The 15565-nt window shown below is 45.4% G+C and overlaps 1 protein-coding gene across 9 annotated transcripts in view; it reads left to right on the top strand.

Moving 5' to 3' along the window:
• LRRC34 (leucine rich repeat containing 34) overlaps window positions 1–15565 on the top strand; it is a 22195-nt gene extending 6630 nt beyond the window's left edge. For all 9 annotated transcript variants that reach the window (XM_056565134.1, XM_056565131.1, XM_056565125.1 and 6 more), the window contains exons 4-11: window positions 36–100; window positions 213–296; window positions 396–524; window positions 3813–3908; window positions 4003–4157; window positions 12163–12318; window positions 14332–14458; window positions 15171–15565. In XM_056565134.1, coding sequence (XP_056421109.1) covers window positions 36–100; window positions 213–296; window positions 396–524; window positions 3813–3908; window positions 4003–4157; window positions 12163–12318; window positions 14332–14458; window positions 15171–15371 — 1013 coding nt within the window. In that variant the 3' untranslated portion in view covers window positions 15372–15565. The remainder of the gene's footprint in view (window positions 1–35; window positions 101–212; window positions 297–395; window positions 525–3812; window positions 3909–4002; window positions 4158–12162; window positions 12319–14331; window positions 14459–15170) is intronic.

Raw genomic sequence — 15565 nt, 5'->3', positions numbered from 1 at the left:
TCAAAGCAAATATATTTAATTATATTTTTTTTAAGATCTTGATCTTAGGTTCAACAATTTGACCAATAATGGGGCAGCGTACATCGCCAAATTTCTTCAGGTATGTTGCAAAAAGAAGATTAAAGGCACGCATGTTCTGTTCATTGTCAGTATTTGTCAGTATATTGTTTTTTTATACTTGAAGAAGTAAACAACCTTTCTTATTATCTCAGGATGGCTGCTCCCTGTTCCATTTAAACCTTATGGGGAATGACATTGAAATAGATGGTGCAGGACACATTGCTAAAGCTTTGCATGTAAGTAAACTTTATTCTTCCTTGCATTTAATTCTTATAAATCTTATAAATATTAATGGTGATAGTCTCCTTTTCATTTTTCTATTTTTTTCTGCACAGAGGAATGACACTCTTAGAAGCCTGAGGATGACAGGTAACAAAATTGGCAACAAGGGAGCAATGTTCTTTGCTGCAATGCTGCAAATAAATTCAACTCTCGAAGCACTGGACCTCGGAGACTGCGACTTGGTATGTCCGATAGGAAATGAACTGTCTTATAGGTTAGCTTTCCAAATATTCTATGTAAAAGAAAAAAGGTTCCTTATGTCTGCAGCCCCTATGCATACCTATGTGTCTCCATGGTAACTGACCACAAACAAACTTTTTGTAGTCTGACCCTGTAGTACATTTGTACTGTGTACTTACTTCTATCTTTAATTTTGGTCAATTCCTTTTTATTCAGTCATTAAAGTGGTTGTCCAATAAAAAATAACTTCTATGGTAGCACTGAAGAAACCAGAGTTTAGCATTCGGGCATCTCCGATGCTCCCACACAAGTTAGTTGAGCGTGTGCCATCTACAGCACGTGCTTTCTCTTTCTCCATTCTGGAGATTGTGGGGGTTCTTTACTGTTAAAAATAGCTTAAGGTGTCCTGATCTCAGACCTTTTTAAAGTTTCTTGATATACCCTTCCGTTTCCAAGATATGTGGTTTATAGTCTGTTTGACAATTTAGGGAATCAGATGGATGGGTGTGAACTTACTATATATATATATATATATATATATATATATATATATATATATATATATATATCCGAATATAAGCCGAGGCCCCTAATTTCACCCCAAAAACTTTACTTGACTATAAGCCTAGGGTGGGAAATACTGTACATCATCCCCCCCATGTCATCATCCCCCCTGTCATCATCCAGACCCCAGTCATTTACACCCCCCATCATCATCATCCTGTCATTATCACCCCCATCATCATCACCCTGTCATTATCACCCCATCATCATCATCCTGTCATTATCACCCCCGTCATCATCACCCTGTCATCATCCCCCTCGTCATCATCCCCCCTCCGTCATCATCACCGCCTGTCAATCCCTTCTCAGTGGTCTTCAACCTGCGGACCTCCAGATGTTGCCATCGGCTGTCCGGGCATGCTGGGAGTTGTAGTTTTGAAACATCTGGAGGTCTGCAGGTGGAAGACCACTGCGGCCTTCGTCGTCATCCAGACCCCCCTTTAGTTTTCTACTCACCTCCCCTCGGTGGGAAGGAAGGGTGAGCTGGTCCGGGCCATCTATGCTGCAGGGACCGTCCGGTGGGGAGGGTTAGTCATTCATGCGCAGGGACGTCTGCTGCGCACGGACGTCCCTGTGCATCGTCATCAAGGCAACGTCACAGGGCAGGCCCGGAGCAGAGAAGAGGGCCCACCGGTGAAATTGGACAGCCCGGAACGACTAACCCTCCCCACCGGACGGTCCCTGCAGCATAGATGGCCCGGACCAGCTCACCCTTCCTTCCCACCGAGGGGAGGTGAGAAGAAAACTAAAGGGAGGGTCTGGATGATGACGAAGGCCGCAGCGCTCTTCAACCTGCGGACCTCAAGATGTTTCAAAATTACAACTCCCAGCATGCCCGGACAGCCGATGGCTGTCCAGGCATGCTGGGAGTTGTAGTTTTGCAACATTTGGAGGTCCGCAAGTTGAAGACCACTGAGAAGGGATTGACAGGCAGAGAGTTCACTCGAGTATACACCGAGGGGGGCGTTTTTAGCACGAATAATCGTGCTGAAAAACTCGGCTTATACTCGAGTATATACAGGTAATTTTAAAATTGGAAGTAAATATCAGGTCAGAATTATATATTGAGGGTCATATGTTTCTAATATACACCCCCTGTTTGTATAATCTCACCCATCACCAAATATTTTTCCCATTATTAAAATTTTGTTCACACCCATCTGACTAATTCCTTGAATTGTCAGACAAACTCTAAGCCCTCATATCTTGGGAGCAGAAGGGTGTATCAAGAAGCTGTTGTTAGATCAAGGCACCTTAAAGGGGTACTCCGGTGAAAAACATTTTTTTTTTTTAAATCATCTTGTCCAGAAAGTTAAACAGATTTGTAAAAAAATTCTCAATCCTTTCAGTACTTATTATCAGATGTATGCTACAGAGGAAATTCTATTCTTTTAGAATTTATTTTTTGTCTTGTCCACAGTGCTCTCTGCTGACACCTGATGCCCGTATCAGGAATTGTCCAGAGCAGGAGAAAATCCCCATAGAAAACCTATGCTACTCTGGGCAGTTCCTGACACGGACAGAGATGTCAGCAGAGAGCACTGTGGACAACACAAAAAAAAAATAGAATTTCCTCTGTAGTATACAGCTGCTAATAAGTACTGAAAGTAATTTACAAATCTGTTTAACTTTCTGGCACCAGTTCATTTAAAAAAAAAAGTTTTCCACAGGAGTACCCCTTTAAGCTATTTAATAATAATGCAATATCATTTTCTGGGTTTGGTGACAGGTTTTCTATAATGGTATGTTCACATGCTGCGAATTTACTGCACATTTTCTAACTTTAATAGGTAAGTCAATATCTGCAGCAAATCTGCAACAAATTTGCAGCATGTAAACATCCTCTAAGACAGGGGTCTCAAACTGGTGGCCCTCCAGATGTTACAAAACTTCAACTCCCAGCATGCCTGGACATGCCCAGACAGCCTTGGCTGCAGCTAACGGCTGTCTGGGAATGCTGGGAGTTGAAGTTTTTCTACATCTGGAAGGCCACCAGTTTGAGACCCCTGCTCTAAGGGTAGGGTCACTCGTCATGGATCCGCAGCATATTCTACGCTGCGGATCCACCGGTGACCCGACCTATAGTGTGCCTCCAGCTGTTGCCCGCTGCTCCGAGCAGCCACACAGGGGCCTGTGAGTCACAAAGTGCACTTGCAGTGTACTCAGACATCGCGGAGTACACTGCGCATGCGTGCGACGACTCGCAGGCCCTTGTGTGGCTGCTTAGAGCGGCAGTTTGCCACTGTGAGTAGGCCAGGGGGCGGGGCAACAACTGGAGGAACACTATGGGTCCAGTCACCGGCGGATCCGCATCTTAAAATATGCTGTGGATCCGTTATGTGTGACCCTACCCTAAGAGTATGTTCACACGTACAGGACCTGCTGCATATTTTCTGCAGCTGATTTTGTTGCCCATTGAAGTTAATGGGTAGCAAAATCAGCTGCACAAAATATGCAGCAAAAATACGCAGCAGCTCTTGTACAAGTGAACCCTACCCTAAGGGTACGTTCACACGTGTATTTTCTGCTGCAGATTTTCTTCAGTAGATTTTGATGCCCATTGACTTTAATGGGTAGCAAAATCTGTTTCAGAAAATATGCATGTGTGAATGTACGCTAAGGCAGTTTTAGACAGGTGGTATGTATTTTTTTGTATTATTTGTATGTTTTTTTTAATAGAAATATGCTATTGCTAAATTGTTTTTTTATCTCATTTATCTGTACAGGGCATAGAAAGCTTGATAGCATTTTCTACAGTCCTAAAGCAAAATGACTCGATAAAATCGATAAATCTAAACCGCCCTTTGTTTTATGTTTTGCAGGTAAGGTACTTACTTTAGTTATAGTAAACTGATTTTTACTAAATGTTGTTGTGCAAATTATTTCAATTCATCCTTATTTATTGGTCTTTTTTAGGAGGATACTACCAATCACATAGCTCGAATGTTAAAGGTGAACAATACTCTTAAGGAGATCCATCTGTCAAAACATGAGATGACAGATTCTGGAGTTGAGCGTCTTTGTGAAGCCTTACATGAAAACAGGACTCTAAAATATCTCGATCTAAGCTGGTAAAGAGTAATATGGTATCAATCAAGTGCATTACCTTTGTGCCCCATGCCTTCTAGTTTTGATGATTAGACAGTGGTACACTGGCAATACACTAACGTCAACTTTCAGAAGGATTGTTCAGTCATATCGTGGGTTTGTGGGCATCTCCCCTGGCAGTAGATATCAGGGAAGCGAGGGATCAGGCAGCTGGATATTGTTGTGTTTTGCAGTGGTTTCTGCAGTATTGCAGTGTTATTGTAATCACAGTAGAAAGTTCAATATAACTGCTAGTACGATCTGTGTGATCTATATGCTAGAAAGAGACACATACTACACTGCTCAAAAAAAGAAAGGGAACACTAAGATAACACATCCTAGATCTGAATGAATGAACTAATCGTATGAAATACTTTCATCTTTATATAGTTGAATGTGCTGACAACAAAATCACACAAAAATTATCAATGGAAATCAAATTTATCAACCCATGGAGGTCTGGATATGGAGTCACACTCAAAATCAAAGTGGAAAACCACACTACAGGCTGATCCAACTTTGATGTAATGTCCTTAACCCCTTAAGGACTCGGCCCATTTTGGCCTTAAGGACTCAGACAATTTCATTTTTACGTTTTCATTTTTTCCTCCTCGCCTTCTAAAAATCATAACTCTTTTATATTTTCATCCACAGACTAGTATGAGGGCTTGTTTTTTGCGCGACCAGTTGTCCTTTGTAATGACATAACTCATTATGCCATAAAATGTATGGCGCAACCAAAAAACACTATTTTTGTGGGGAAATTAAAACGAAAAACGCAATTTTGCTAATTTTGGAAGGTTTCGTTTTCACGCCGTACAATTTACGGTAAAAATGACATGTGTTCTTTATTCTGAGGGTCAATACGATTAAAATGATACCCATTATTACTTACTTTTATATTATTGTTGCGCTTAAAAAAAATCACAAACTTTTTAACCAAATTAGTACGTTTATAATCCCTTTATTTTGATGACCTATAACTTTTTTATTTTTCTGTATAAGCGGCGGTATGGGGGCTCATTTTTTGCGCCATGATCTGTACTTTTTTTTGATACCACATTTGCATATAAAAAACTTTTAATACATTTTTTATAATTTTTTTTTTAATAAAATGTATTAAAAAAGTAGGAATTTTGGACTTTTTTTTTTTTCGTTCACGCCGTTCACCGTACGGGATCATTAACATTTTATTTTAATAGTTCGGACATTTACGCACGCGGCGATACCAAATATGTCTATAAAAAAAAAAATTTACGCTTTTTGGGGGGAAAATAGGAAAAAACGGACGTTTAACTTTTTTATTGGGGGAGGGGATTTTTCACTTTTTTTTTACTTTTACTTTTACATTTTTTTACATTTTTTTTTACACTTGAATAGTCCCCATAGGGGACTATTCATAGCAATACCATGATTGCTAATACTGATCTGTTCTATGTATAGGACATAGATGTTACGCCTAGCGCTCCGGGTCCCCGCTCCTCCCCGGAGCGCTCACGGCGCCTTTCTCCCTGCAGCTCCCCGGTCAGCGCTGACCGGGAGCGCTGCCCTGTCATGGCCGTTGGGGATGCGATTCGCACAGCGGGACGCGCCCGCTCGCGAATCGCATCCCAGGTCACTTACCCGTTCCCGTCTCCTGCGGTCATGTGCTGGCGCGCGCGGCTCCGCTCTCTAGGGCGCGCGCGCGCCAGCTCCCTGAGACTTAAAGGGCCAGTGCACCAATGATTGGTGCCTGGCCCAATTAGCTTAATTGGTTCCCATCTGTTTCCTGGCTATATCTAGTCTCCTCCCTTGCACTTCCTTGCCGGATCTTGTTGCCCTAGAGCCTAGTGAAAGCGTTTTTGTGTGTTTATACCCTGTGTACCAGAACTTTGCTATCTCCCCTGACTACGAACCTTGCCGCCTGCCCCCGACCTTCTGCTACGTCCGACTTTGCTTCTGCCTACTCCCTTGTACCTCGCCTATCTTCAGCAGCCAGAGAGGTGAGCCGTTGCTAGTGGATACGACCTGGTCACTACCGCCGCAGCAAGACCATCCCGCTTTGCGGCGGGCTCTGGTGAAAACCTGTAGTGTCTTAGAACCGGTCCACTAGCACGGTCCTCGCTATCCCTCTCTGGCACAGAGGATCCACCTCCTGCCAGCCGGCATCGTGACAGTAGATCCGGCCATGGATCCCGCTGAGGTTCCCCTGCCAGTTGTCTCTGATATCGCCCGACAGATCGCCCATCTAACCCACCAGCTGTCGGAAGTGTCCACCATTGTGCGCCAACATTCGCAACTTCTTCAGCAATCATCTCCTTCGCCAGCTCCTGCACCTCCTCCGCTGCGAGTGGCCACTCCTAGCCTCCACCTGTCCTTGCCGGACAAATTTAATGGGGACTCTAAGTTTTGCCGTGGCTTTCTTTCGCAATGTTCATTGCACCTGGAGATGATGTCGGACCTGTTTCCCACTGAAAGGTCTAAGGTGGCTTTCGTAGTCAGCCTTCTGTCTGGAAAAGCTCTGTCTTGGGCCACACCGCTCTGGGACCGCAATGACCCCGTCACTGCCTCCGTACACTCCTTCTTCTCGGAAATCCGAAGTGTCTTTGAGGAACCTGCCCGAGCCTCTTCTGCTGAGACTGCCCTGTTGAACCTGGTCCAGGGTAATTCTTCCGTTGGCGAGTATGCCGTACAGTTCCGTACCCTTGCTTCAGAATTATCCTGGAATAATGAGGCACTCTGCGCGACCTTCAAAAAAGGCCTATCCAGTCGCATCAAGGATGTGCTGGCCGCACGAGAGATTCCTGCCAATCTGCAAGAACTCATCCATCTAGCTACCCGCATTGACATGCGTTTTTCTGAGCGACACCAAGAGCTCCGCCAGGAAAAAGACTTAGATCTCTGGGCACCTCTCCCACAGTATCCGTTGCAATCTACGCCTGGGCCTCCCGCCGAGGAGGCCATGCAAGTGGATAAGTCTCGCCTGACCCAGGAAGAGAGGAATCGCCGTAAGGAAGAGAATCTTTGTCTGTACTGTGCCAGTACCGAGCATTTCTTGGTGGATTGCCCTATCCGTCCTCCACGCCTGGGAAACGCACGCACGCACCCAGCTCACGTGGGTGTGGCGTCTCTTGGTTCCAAGTCTGCTCCTCCACGTCTCACGGTACCCGTGCGGATTTCTGCTTCAGCCAGCTCTTCTCTCTCAGCCGTGGCCTGCCTGGACTCTGGAGCTTCTGGAAATTTTATTCGAGAGTCCCTAGTGAATAAATTTCGCATTCCGGTGACCCGTCTTGTCAAGCCACTCCACGTTTCCGCGGTCAACGGAGCCAAGTTGGATTGCACCATACGTTTCCGCACGGAGCCCCTTCTTATGAGCATCGGATCTCATCATGAGAGGATTGAACTTTTGGTCCTCCCCAATTGCACCTCGGAAATTCTCCTTGGACTTCCCTGGCTTCAACTTCATTCCCCTACCCTGGATTGGTCCACTGGGGAGATCAGGAGTTGGGGGTCCTCTTGTTCCAAGAACTGTCTAAAACCGGTTCCCAGTACTCCCTGCCGTGACCCTGTGGTTCCTCCTGTTTCCGGTCCCCCTAAGGTCATTAAGGACTCTGCCTGCCACAGGAAATGCCCCTCCCCCCCTCCCAGTCCCGTCAGGCAAGCCTCTGTGCCACCCCATGGCCCCCGTCCTGGTGTCACACTGCCCCGTGCCAGGTCTCGCCCTCTGCCCTCTCTCCCCATTCCTACTCCTGCGGTTCTGCCTGCCGTTGAGGAATCCCTCCTTCCTTTCCCGGTGTCCTCATCCCAGGGGAGGCAGTTACCCGATAAAGAGAAGGGGAGACCTAAGGGGGGGGGTACTGTTACGCCTAGCGCTCCGGGTCCCCGCTCCTCCCCGGAGCGCTCACGGCGCCTTTCTCCCTGCAGCTCCCCGGTCAGCGCTGACCGGGAGCGCTGCCCTGTCATGGCCGTTGGGGATGCGATTCGCACAGCGGGACGCGCCCGCTCGCGAATCGCATCCCAGGTCACTTACCCGTTCCCGTCTCCTGCGGTCATGTGCTGGCGCGCGCGGCTCCGCTCTCTAGGGCGCGCGCGCGCCAGCTCCCTGAGACTTAAAGGGCCAGTGCACCAATGATTGGTGCCTGGCCCAATTAGCTTAATTGGTTCCCATCTGTTTCCTGGCTATATCTAGTCTCCTCCCTTGCACTTCCTTGCCGGATCTTGTTGCCCTAGAGCCTAGTGAAAGCGTTTTTGTGTGTTTATACCCTGTGTACCAGAACTTTGCTATCTCCCCTGACTACGAACCTTGCCGCCTGCCCCCGACCTTCTGCTACGTCCGACTTTGCTTCTGCCTACTCCCTTGTACCTCGCCTATCTTCAGCAGCCAGAGAGGTGAGCCGTTGCTAGTGGATACGACCTGGTCACTACCGCCGCAGCAAGACCATCCCGCTTTGCGGCGGGCTCTGGTGAAAACCTGTAGTGTCTTAGAACCGGTCCACTAGCACGGTCCTCGCTATCCCTCTCTGGCACAGAGGATCCACCTCCTGCCAGCCGGCATCGTGACAATAGAACAGATCAGTATTATCGGTTATCTTCTGCTCTGGTCTGCTCGATCACAGACCAGAGCAGGAGACGCCGGGAGCCGCACGGAGGAAGGAGAGGGGACCTCTGTGCGGCGTTATGAATGATCGGATCCCCGCAGCAGCGCTGCGGGCGATCCGATCATTCATTCAAATCGCGCACTGCCGCAGATGCCGGGATCTGTATTGATCCCGGCACCTGAGGGGTTAATGGCGGACGCCCGCGAGATCGCGGGCGTCGGCCATTGCCGGCGGGTCCCTGGCTGCGATCAGCAGCCAGGATCAGCCGCGCATGACACGGGCATCGCTCCGATGCCCGCGGTTATGCTTAGGACGTAAATGTACATCCTGGTGCGTTAAGTACCCCTGCACCAGGACGTACATTTACGTCCTGCGTCCTTAAGGGGTTAAAACAAGTCAAAATGAGGCTCAGTAGTGTGTGGGGCTTCCATGTGCCTGTATGACCTCCTTACAATGCCTGGGCATGCTCCTGATGAGGTGGTGTATGGTCTCCTGAGGGATGTCCTCCCAGACCTGGACTAAAGCATCCGCCAACTCCTGGACAGTCTGTGGTGCAATGTGGCGGTGGATGGAGCGAGACATGATGTCCCAGATGTGCTCAATTGGATTCAGGTCTGGGGAACGGGTGGGCCAGTGCATAGCATCAATGCCTTCCTCTTGCAGGAACTGCTGTCACACTCCAGCCACATGAGATTTAGCATTGTCTTGCACTAGGAGGAACCCAGGGCCAACCACATCAGCATATGGTCTCACATGGGGTCTGAGGATCTCATCTCGGTACCTAATGGCAGTCAGGCTACCTCTGGCAAGCACATGGAGGGCTGTGTGGCCCCCAAAGAAATGCCACCCCACACCATAACTGACCCACCGCCAAACCGATCATGCTGGAGGATGTTGCAGGCAGCAGAACATTCTCCATGGTGTCTCCAGACTCTGTCACGTCTGTCACATGTGCTCAGTGTGTACCTGCTTTCATCCATGAAGAGCACAGGGGACCAGTGGCGAATTTGCCAATCTTGGTGTTCTCTGGCAAATGCCAAACGTCCTGCATGGTGTTGGGCTGTAAGCACAACCCCCACCTGTGGACATTGGGCCCTCGTACCACCCTCATGGAGTCTGTTTCTGACCATTTGTGTGGACACATGCACATTTGTGGCTTGCTGGAGGTCATTTTGCAGGGCTCTGGCAGTGCTCCTCCTTGCACAAAGGCGGAGATAGAGGTCCTGCTGCTGGGTTGTTTGCCTGCTACGGCCTCCTCCACGTCTCCTGATGTACTGGCCTGTCTCGGGTAGTGCCTCCATGCTCTGGACACTACGCTGACAGACATAGCAAACCTTCTTGTCACAGCTCACATTGATGTGCCATCCTGGATGAGCTGCACTACCTTAGCCACTTGTGTGGGTTGTAGACTCCGTCTCATGCTACCACTAGAGGTAAAGCACCGCCAGCATTCAAAAGTGACCAAAACATCAGCCAGGAAGCATAGGAACCTGGAAGTGGTCTGTGGTCACCACCTGCAGAACCACTCCTTTTTGTCTTGTGTGTCTTGCTAATTGCCTATAATTTTCACCTGTTGTCTGTTCCATTTGCACAACAGCATGTGAAATTGATTGTCAGTGTTGCTTCCTGAGTGGACAGTGTGATTTCACAGAAGTGTGAATGATTTGGAGTTACATTGTGTTGTTTAACCCCTTAAGGACTCAGGGTTTTTCAGTTTTTTCCTCCTTACCTTTTAAAAATCATAACCCTTTCAATTTTCCACCTAAAAATCCATATTATGGCTTATTTTTTGCGTCACCAATTCTACTTTGCAGTGACATTAGTCATTTTACCCAAAAATTCACGGCGAAACGGAAAAAAAAAATCATTGTGCGATAAAATCGAAGAAAAAACGCCATTTTGTACGTTTAAAAATGTCATCTTCTGACCCCTATAACTTTTTTATTTTTCCACGTACAGGGCGGTATGAGGACTCATTTTTTTGCGCCATGATCTGAAGTTTTTATCGGTATGATTTTTGTTTTGATCTGACTTTTTGATCACTTTTTATTCATTTTTTAATGGTATAAAAAGTGACCAAAAATACGCTTTTTTGGACTTTGGAATTTTTTTGCGCGTACGCCATTGACCGTGCGGTTTAATTAATGATATATTTTTATAGTTTGGACATTTACGCACGCGGCGATTCCACATATGTTTATTTTTTTTATTTACACTGTTTTATTTTTTTTATGGGAAAAGGGGGGTGATTCAAACTTTTATTAGGGAAGGGGTTAAATGACCTTTATTAACACTTTTTTTTCCTTTTTTTTTGCAGTGTTATAGGTCCCATAGGGACCTATAACACTGCACACACTGATCTCTCATGCTGATCACTGGCTTGTATTAACACGCCTGTGATCAGTGTTATTGGCGCTTTACTGCTCCTGCCTGGATCTCAGGCACGGAGCAGTCATTCGTCGATCGGACACCGAGGAGGCAGGTAAGGGCCCTCCCGGTGTCTTGTAAGCTGTTCGGAACGCCGTGATTTCACCGCGGCGGTCCCGAACAGCCCGACTGACTAGACGGGAGAGTCTCACTTTCACTTTAGAAGCGGCGGTCAGCTTTGACCTCCGCTTCTAAAGGGTTAATACCGCGATCGGCGATGTGTGGTATTAGCCGCATGTTCCGGTCGTTGATGAGCGCTGGGACCGACGCAATGTGATGCTTCATATCGCGGGAGCCGGTGCAGGATGTAAATATACGTCCTGCGTCGTTAAAGGGGTACTCCCGTGGAAAACTTTTTTTTTTTTTAAATCAACTGGTGCCAGAAAGTTAAACAGATTTGTAAATCACTTCTATTAAAAAATCCTAATCCTTCCAGTACTTTTTAGGGGCTGTATACTAAAGAGAAATCCAAAAAAGAAATGCATTTCCTCTGATGTCATGACCACAGTGCTCTCTGCTGACCTCTGCTGTCCATTTTAGGAACTATCCAGAGCAGCATATGTTTGCTATGGAGATTTTTTCCTGCTCTGGACAGTTCCTAAAATGGACAGCAGAGGTTAGCAGAGAGCACTGTGGTCATGACATCAGAGGAAATGCATTTCTTTTTTGGATTTCTCTTTAGTATACAACCTCTAAAAAGTACTGGAAGGATTAAGATTTTTTTAATAGAAGTGATTTACAAATCTGCTTAACTTTCTGGCACCAGTTGATTTAAAAAAAAAGTTTTCCATGGGAGTACCCCTTTAAGTGTTCCCTTTATTTTTTTGAGCAGAGTATTTCCCTTATGAGAAATATATGTTGAGATTTCTCTGAAATCAGAGAATGAAGGTGCATTTAGGGTCATACTATTATGTGCAATGTCGTGAGTAGCATCTGCTATTGTACACCGGTAGAAAACTGAACAAATATGCTTATACCTTTTCAGCAATAAAATAACCCGTGATGGCGTCAAGTGCTTGGCAAACCTACTGAAGACAAATGCAGTACTGGAGATCTTAGACTTGACATCAAACAGAATGGAAGATGAAGGTGCAATCTACCTGGCTGAAGCTATTCATTCATACAATCACAGCCTGAGAGCGTTAGTATTACATTTAACATTTAATAATAGTATATACCCATTAATCAAAACATTAAAAGGTGAAGTAAATAACATTTTATATATATATATATATATATATATATATATATATATATGTATACACACACACAGAGTAGGAAAGTGCTCGGCACCGGGTCTTGCAATAGTCTTTGTTATCGGGGGTGACTGTACTATACACTTGGGTGGTGCAGTGGCACTTAGAGATGCGACAATATAGAAGAAAAGAATCACAGCGCAGCACTCACCTTTTCCAGTGATTTATTTCAGATCCATAGACAATCCATGTGATGATCCAAGTACAGTGAGGTTCGTGGGGAGGACAGGAAAGAGAGCTCTGAGGAGCCCTTGCGGCAACGTTTCGCGGCAAAAACCGCTTGGTCACGCCTTCAGAAGGCGTGACCAAGCGGTTTTTGCTGCGAAACGTTGCCGCAAGGGCTCCTCAGAGCTCTCTTTCCTGTCCTCCCCACGAACCTCAGTGTACTTGGATCATCACATGGATTGTCAATGGATCTGAAATAAATCACTGGAAAAGGTGAGTGCTGCGCAGTGATTCTTTTCTTCTATATAAATAACATTGCCTTGTGGCAATGGCATCTGTCAAGTATTGGGACATATAAGGCAGCAATACAGTTATTGAAGTTAATGTGTTTAAGGAATGCCAGAAGACCCAAGAGTCATAAGGTCCAAATTGAAATGCTCGATAACTGGATCAAAGCATCTTCAGAACAGCAGGTGTCTCATATACACAGTAGTTAGTACCTACCATGAGTCTCAAAAGAGGACAGACGGTTAACTTGTGACAGCATCATCATGGATGCTGAAGGCTATCCTGTCTGGTCTAATCCCACAGAAAACCTACTTTAGCAAAAATGGCTGAAAAAGGTAATACTGGGTAATATAGACATCAAAACACAGTGTAACACAGCTCGTTGTGTAGCTGCAGACTGGTCTAAAGGACTGCTGACCTCTATGTACCACAGAAAGCACCTATAATGGATATATAAGCATTAGAACAAGACCATGGAGCAATGGTAGAAGGTGGCCTCTGATGGCTCACATTTTATCACGAGGATGGCGAGGATGGCAGGGCATGTGTGCATTACTTACATGGGGAAGATATGGCACCAGGATACATTATAGGAAGTAGGTAAGCCAGTGTGGTTCCCTAGGCAATGTTCTGCTGGGAAACCGTGGGTCCTGGCATTTTTACAGACTAAGTTCAATGCTATTCCATTATACTAGTGGCCTCTTTTAACAGGATAATGCCACGCACCACAGTGCACAGTTTGTTCAGGAATGGTTTGAGGAATAAGAGTTAAAGCATACCTGTCATTAGCACTATATTTTTTATATCATTGTAGATAATACATATATATATATATATATATATATATATATATATATATGTATTTGTAATATACATTGGTTAAAAAATGTATATATTTTTGCAGTGAAAAAATGCTCTTTCTCCTGCATATATTATCTTTGAGAGATAAAATATAGGAAGCGTGGGCGGGACAAGCAGGGCTCTGGGCAGGCCCCCTGTTTGTCAATCAGCCTGCTGCATGAACTGGAGCCTGGCACAAAGGATGTTCTGAAAAAGCAAGTCCAATTCATGGAGGTCTTACCTACAGATCCGCTGCTATCATCTTGGTGGCAGATACCACAAGACACCCTCAAAGGTTTTGTGGGGTCCATGCCTTGAGGGTTTAAAGCTGTTATTTAATGTTATGTAGTAGTGGGATATTAGCAGGTAAGCATGGCTAGCTGCAATTTCAAGGTCCATGCCATCAGACTATATATTATCATCCTCTCAATGAATGACAAGCCAGTTGCCTGGGGGCCACATTGAAAACTGCACTCAGTGTGTAATCAGATATGTAATAGTTGATGTTAAACAATATCTGATATAATGTACATATGGAAGTGTGGGGAGAGTTTGGAAACCTTTCATTATTATAGTCTGACACTATTCGTTGTTTTAACCACCAGGTTAGCAATTGTAAGTAACAATATCACTGGACAAGGACTCAAGGCTCTGGCAGCTGCAATCAAAGTAAATAAAGGGCTAGAATACATCTATATTTGGGGTAACGTACTTGACGAAGATGCCTGTTTGGTATGTATTCTATTCCAGATTATTGGGCTACTTTTGCCATTTCTTATATTTGTAAACTAAGAACCTTGAGAAAGTAACATTTAAAGGAGATATGCAATGGAAAATTATCCAACTGCTGGGACCCCTGCGATATCCTGTATGGGGCCCTGACTCTGCTCCTCTAATGCGCATGTCATACCCAGCATGGAAGCTGGTTGAAACACGCCCCCTCCAAAACGCTGTCTCTCTGCCTTTCCCATTGATAGGGAGGGGGCATGTTTCAACCAGCTTCCATGCTGGGTATGACATGGGAATTAGAGGAGCAGAGTCGGGGCCCCGTATGAGAGATGGCAGGGGTCCCAACGGTCGGAACCTCCCCCCGCGATCACTCAACCCCTATCCACAGGATGGGGGATACGTTTTTTCTGCCGCATAATTAGGGAAATCCATCAGATGGGCGTGAACTTAGTTTAATAGTGGGAGTGGCTATCAGGTGATGGGCAAGAAGGTGTGGATTTTGTACATTGAGGGGTATGTTTGCCTAATACACACCTCCTGTAAAATTAAGTTCACACCCATATGACTGACTCACTGAATTGTCAGATAAACTATAAGACTATATATCTCAGCAACAGAAGGGAGTATCACGAAATAAAAAGGGTGTGATCAGGGCACCCTAAGCTATGTAATGATAATGGTAGGTTGTTTTACTAACTCATATGCGCTGTTTCAGGCATTTTCAGAGCTCCTCTTGACCGGTCGCCTGAGTGCCTCCTCCACAGATGTACAGCCCTGTATGGTTGATGGTCGTGTCTACCTTGCAGAACTCTTCCATGGTCTAAAGAAGCATTATTATTGGACTCCATCTTACGGCATTGCAGATGATCCTGTATGTAACTCCAGTCTCACAATAATAAATGATCATACGTCCTGAAGGCAAAAACAAATTTCCCTGAAAAGATATGCTATTTATTTAAGCCAGGGCTTACCAAAACTACAATAAATGTGTATAATCACCATTAACATGGCAATACTTACATTTTATGTCACTTTTGAAGAACACTATGCTTAAAACATGCAAACATTTTTAAAGATACAAAAGTTTGAAAATAAATGGAAATAAAAGGA

Source organism: Hyla sarda, chromosome 3 (assembly GCF_029499605.1).
Source record: "Hyla sarda isolate aHylSar1 chromosome 3, aHylSar1.hap1, whole genome shotgun sequence".
Classification (NCBI taxonomy): domain Eukaryota; kingdom Metazoa; phylum Chordata; class Amphibia; order Anura; family Hylidae; genus Hyla; species Hyla sarda.
This window is presented reverse-complemented; position numbering and strand designations above follow the sequence as displayed.